This window comes from Myxine glutinosa, chromosome 8, assembly GCF_964187855.1.
Source record: "Myxine glutinosa chromosome 8, kmMyxGlut1.1, whole genome shotgun sequence".
NCBI lineage: Eukaryota > Metazoa > Chordata > Myxini > Myxiniformes > Myxinidae > Myxine > Myxine glutinosa.
This window is the reverse complement of record NC_136268.1, coordinates 48000299-48006298: the sequence shown is the minus strand read 5'-3', so window position 1 is coordinate 48006298 and position 6000 is coordinate 48000299. Positions and strand designations below refer to the sequence as shown.

The 6000-nt window shown below is 42.1% G+C and overlaps 1 protein-coding gene across 1 annotated transcript in view; it reads right to left on the bottom strand.

Moving 5' to 3' along the window:
- Nucleotides 1-1882: 1882 nt before the first annotated feature.
- The window catches only part of LOC137432462 (zinc transporter ZIP4-like), a 93345-nt gene continuing 89227 nt past the window's right edge, over nucleotides 1883-6000 (bottom strand). Inside the window, exons 11-12 of the mRNA XM_068124421.2 lie at nucleotides 5083-5270; nucleotides 1883-3709 (exon numbers count right to left, since the gene is read on the bottom strand). Of these exons, the coding sequence (XP_067980522.1) occupies nucleotides 3593-3709; nucleotides 5083-5270 (305 nt within the window). The 3' untranslated portion in view covers nucleotides 1883-3592. The remainder of the gene's footprint in view (nucleotides 3710-5082; nucleotides 5271-6000) is intronic.

Below are 6000 nucleotides of genomic sequence, written 5' to 3'. Positions count from 1 at the left end.
TATCGGCGATATACACAGTTATAATGCAGTGAGTTAAGCTTTAACTTCGTAAGCTATCCGGGGTAACACTATAAGCCGGAGACAGTCTATACTCTATACCATGCAACAATCCGGGGTAACACTATAACAATCATTCTAAAATGGATTTGGATGAAATTGGAAAATAAATTGGAAGATTTCTTGCATGCCTGGACTGAAGTTGCGGACATAAAAGTAAGTTTAGTTAAAGTCCTTGCTAAACTAACATGAATTCAGTTGTGTCATGACATTCTTTCATTCATGCATTCAATCACATTCATAATCATTGCCATTCTTCATGTTCTTGCTAACTAGAAATTTATGATTTTAAGCTTTCTCAGAGTAAAGTCTGTCACTTTTCGAGGAAATAACTTTGACAAAAAGATTGTGAAAGGTTTATTTATGTCATCAAACAGTCAAACTACCTGCCGAGTGTCGGACTGACGTGACTGAAATAGGCCTAAGCTTATGCATCATGATGTGCATTTGATTTACATTGTGCTGCCGACTATGTGCTGAAAAGTCACGAAACGAAGTCAATTTTCACTAAAAAAAATATTCGAAATACTCACTTGTGGTAAGAAATATTTATCCCCACTTTTCTTCTGTTGTAGCAACGCCGAACGGCGCAGGAATGTGGCATTTTGGCAGCAATATTCTTGCAGCTTTAGTACATCACAAGCGGTAAAACATCAACAAAACTGAACCGTTGCGGTGTTTTGAATGTCGCTGCCGGCTGTCGTAAACAGCGCTGATTTGCCCTTTTTGGTAATGGCGGCTCACTCTTCTAAACGGCACAGGGTCACGTGATAGATGCGCACTCTTGTTTATTTATAGAACTCTGTGGTTCCATCTAGACAGTAGTGATGGCTGTTCAGTGGTGGAAGTATGATGGTATGGGGTCATGGATACGCCCACTAGTACTACCCTCTTCAAGTAAAGTATCAAACAAGCCTGGCTACACCATTATTATGTTGGAACCCATCTGTGGATCGGTCCCATCGGCCGATGGGTCTGACCCATTTGGCGACCCATCTGTGGATGCACGAGAAATGACAATGCAGACCCATTGGCCGATGGGTCTGCGCCATCTGCGGATGTGTTAGTTAGGGTTGTTATGTTTAGGGTTGTTAGGTTGTGGGTGTTAGGGTTGGTTAACCCTATCCCTAACCCTAACCTAACCCTAACAACCCTAACCCTAACCCTAACAACTAACCCTAACCCTAACCCTAACCTAACCCTAACCCTAACAACCCTAACCCTAACCCTAACCCTAACAACTAACAACTAACCCTAATCCTAACCCTAACCCTAACCCTAACCCTAACAACCCTAACCCACATGTTAGGGTTAGGGTTAGGGTTAGGGTTAGGGTTAGGGTTGTTAGGGTTAGGGTTAGGTTAGGGTTAGGGTTAGGGTTAGGGTTAGGTTAACTCATCCACCATTGATGCATACACATTCCTTCAAGGTGAACAACACATCCGCAGATGGCGCAGACCCATCGGCCGATGGGTCTGCATTGTCATTTCTCGTGCATCCACAGATGGGTCGCCAAACGGGTCAGACCCATCGGCCGATGGGACCGATCCACAGATGGGTTCCAACAATTAGACTATCGGGCTTGTTTTTATCAGAACAACCTGCTTGAGCGATACATGGCATGAACTTTCAAACCCTTTTTCCACAATGTTTTTTTTTCTTGCTTCCCCTCTTCATTATTCGACATTCTTTTCTTGTGTTCCTCCCAACATTCTCTTTGCAATACCAGAATATGTTTGAACAGCAGTAGTACAGAAATCTCCCTTTTCCACATTATAATGTGTGTGCATGCATGTAAATTACATTCATGAAGGAGACAAAACATCATGTGGGCAGACAAATACAGTCATGTGAAAAAGTAAGTACACCCCATGTAAAGTTTTGACTTTTTCAACATATTTCAACATACAGCTAAATTTGATCTTCATTTCAGCAATATTGACAGATAAAGGTGATATAATATAACAAATATCATGAAACATTTACATTTTGTAGTCCATTGTATAATTTAAATAATTACAAATGCAAATTTCGCATGTGGAAAAAGTAAGTACACCCCTACATTTATCACTACTTCAAATACCTAAAATTAGAATCAGGTGCACCAGCTCAGGTGCAAATGATTGGAACATCGTTAGAGAGGATCTTGGAGGAACCTGTCTTATTTAAACCTCAGACATTTCGTTTGGTTTGCTCTTTGTTGTTGAAGTGTGTGGCGTCACCATGCCAAGATCAAAGAGCTCTCTGAGGCCTTCAGAAAGAAGGTTATAGATGCCTACGAGTTTGGGAAGGGATTTAAAAAGATCTCCAAACAATTTAAAATCAATCATTCGACTGTCTGGAAGATCATCTACAAGTGGAGAAGATTCCAAACAACTGCCAACTTGTTCAGGCCAGGCTGCCCCAGCAAGTTCAGCCCGAGAGCAGACCGCAAGATGCTGAAAGAAGTCTCTAAGAACTCCAGAATGTCATCACGAGACCTACAGGTAGCTCTTGCCACTGTTGATGTCAAAGTGCACGAGTCTACCATTAGAAAGAGGCTGCACAAATGTGATCTGCATGGGAGGTGCGCCAGGAGGAAACCTTTGCTGTCCAGAAAGAACATCAGGGCAAGACTAAAGTTTGCCGATGAACACCGAGGCAAAGACCAGCACTTCTGGAACAATGTGCTCTGGACAGATGAGTCAAAGGTAGAGCTATTTGGACACAGTACCAGAAGACATGTTTGGTGAAAACAAAAGACAGCATATGACCACAAGAACGTGATACCAACTGCAAAGCATGGTGGTGGAAATATTATGGTTTGGGGCAGCTTTGCTGCATCAGGGCCTGGGCAGCTCACCATCATGGAATCCACTATGAATTCTTCATTCTACCAGAGGGTGCTTGAGGATAATGTGAGGCCATCTGTCAGAAAGTTGAAGCTCAACCGAGGGTGGACCTTGCAACATGACAATGACCCTAAACATATCAGTAAATCCACCAAGGAATGGCTGAAAAGAAAGAAATGGAGGGTTCTGGAATGGCCAAGTCAAAGCCCGGATCTAAATCCCATCGAGATGTTGTGGGGGGATTTGAAACGAGCTGTGCATGCAAGAAACCCCTCAAACATCGCACAGCTGAAAGAATTCTGCATGGAGGAGTGGGCAAAAATTTCTCCCAGTCGATGTCAGAGACTGGTAGACAGTTATAAGAAACGCCTACTTGAGGTTGTTTCTGCCAAAGGGGGCAATACCACCTATTGGAGCCAAGGGTGTACTTACTTTTTCCACATGCAAAATTTGCATTTATGTTTATTTAAATTATACAATGGACTACAAAATGTAAATGTTTCATGATATTTGTTATATTATATCACCTTTATCTGTCAATATTGTTGAAATGAACATCAAATAGCTGTATGTTGAAATATGTTGAAAAAATCAAACTTTACATGGGGTGTACTTACTTTTCACGTGACTGTATCTTGCTTTATTTAAAATAGGAAATAGCACAATAACTGGGAAGTACAGTTATTGGAAATCGAGGGGGAGATTCAGATGCAGATTTCCTCCTCAAAGATGGCCAGAAGCAACATCACTGTCCAGCCGAAGAAGAACCCAGAACAGTGCAGGACTAACCAACCCCAGCTGTTTCCTTTCAACTCTTGCATCTGTTAGAAAAATGTTTAAAAACCACAACAATAGTGTTAGAAAATGAGTGGAAAATTGTTTCTACACTGTATTGTGCTTAAGGTGTCTGCTCTGATTGAGTCTGAGATGTCGGCGGTTCGAACCCCGGCCGAGTCATACCAAAGACTTAAAATAGCATGTGCTGCTTCCTTGCTTCACTCTCAGCATTTAAAAGGATAGAGCACAGACAAACATCCAAAAATTGTTTATAATAGCACAGGCTTTGCTGGGCCTAATGGCCTCCTCTCTTGTAATGGAACTCAACTCTTAAGGGAACTCATATTATATATCATCTGAGCCAGAGCTTACTTACGGGGAATGTCCAAACGATCTTTCCAAGCCACAGCAAGTGGACAACTCTTGCTTTTTCCTCTCCACCCTCTAATAGCTGGAGTCTCACATGAAACAATTTATTCTCCCTTGAGACTCCCTTACAATTTCATATTTCCACAAGACCATTCAATATGACCGAACGGGGCAGTCTTTCCCACACGTGAAAAGTGAAAATCAGGAACACGCTTCTTATGAGTAAAATTTTAAAAGGAATAAGACACAGGAAGTCGAGACACTCAGAACAGGTTTTTTTCGTTTTTGTATACAAGATCGAGGCTCGTGTAAGAACGAACATTAAACACGAAAAACATAAACGGACACATAAAAGATATAATAAAGGGAGCGGGAGACAAGATGGCGGGAGAGAGAGGGAAGCACACAAGCACAACAGTAGAGAACAGGGACATCGGGAGATCTGTGGGAGAAAGAGGGCTTGGGGTGGAAGGGGGGTGAGGGGGGGGGGGTTGGAGAGGTATAAAGCAAATGAAACTTCTAGGAATTCTGAGCGGTGATTGGTGTGCTTTAAGACAAGTCAACTATCCTGCCAGAAATATAACAGAGATAAGTCTCTACTACTACTCCTATTATTATATTGTCTATTGTACTACTAATGTCTTGCCAAGGAAGATTTTTGTCCTACATCTTTTATGAACCGTCTGACCAGGCCTGATGCTCTTGAAAGTGATTTGGACAGGAATTTGTCCCAATTTGTTACAGTTGCCGGTGATAACTTGCCTTCTCTTTGCGAAGGACATTGTAACAAATATCCATTCTTTTGGGACGGCACAATTTGTCATGCAAGAACTTGCCTTCGCCAGTCTGACGGTGTATTGTTCGGTCAGGATTTAAACCCAAGTGACAATGCTCAACGGTTAGTCGCTATCTCTACCATCCTGCCAGACAATGCAAAGGCAAGTACAATAGTATATGACCAGAAAAGTTATCCTGCCATCAATATAACACACCAGAACTTTCTTTCAGTTGCAATCATTCATGCTGTTTCCAGTACATCCCCACTTACCATGTCGTTTAGAGCGATGTGTAGGAACATGCCAGCAGTGATCGCGAGCAGCCAGCATTGGACCTCTTCACTCCCCGTTGCGCTAGCCACAGCATAGAAGCCAATAAGTGCCGTGAAAGAGCTAGCTAAGTTGAGAAGGAGGGCATTACGCACAGAAACGCCCACGGCTAAGAGTACTGCAAAGTCACCTAGAAATGACACAGTGTGAGAAATATTACATCAGTGAACATTGTAGGGGACCAAATGATGTGAGCAAGTGTAGATGATAATTTGCGAATGAACATGTTCTTATGTAAACTTGTATGCAGATACAGACAATATTGCTTGAACCGTTTTCCACATTTGGGTAACTTCTTTCTTCAGCTGACTTACTGTATGTAGTACAAATTTCTGCCTTGAGGTGGCAGTTGAGAGGTATTTCCTGGTGGTTTGTTAGTGAGAGTAAAAGGATCTTTTGCGGCAAAAATGGTGACAAGCACTTTCCTTTTGAGTCCATATGATGGAAGACAATTTCCTCCATATTTTAAGCTGGAAAGCATGTTCATTTGGAATTTATGGTACAAAAATGAAAAGGGAGATAAAATGAGTGTAAGCGACAAAGTTTGGGGAAGGGAAAATGTTGTAGGGACATCTTTAATGTTGTAGGGTTAAGGTTAGCATTGCAACATAAATTATGATGGTGTGAGTTGTTATTTTCTGTTTTCCACGAATCTCTTCCCTTCGTTCTTCCCTCACTAAGCCAATGAAGGGAAAAACCTGCACAGAGAAGCAATTAAAGTGATAGAGGTGTGTGCTATCCTTCTCCCACTCTCTATTCCTATGAACATCATTGGCTGCCTGTGCAGTATATGCAACGTGAAGTCTAATGCACATAGGCGCAGCAGACTGGCCAGGTCGTCGGTATGATGACAGCTGTCC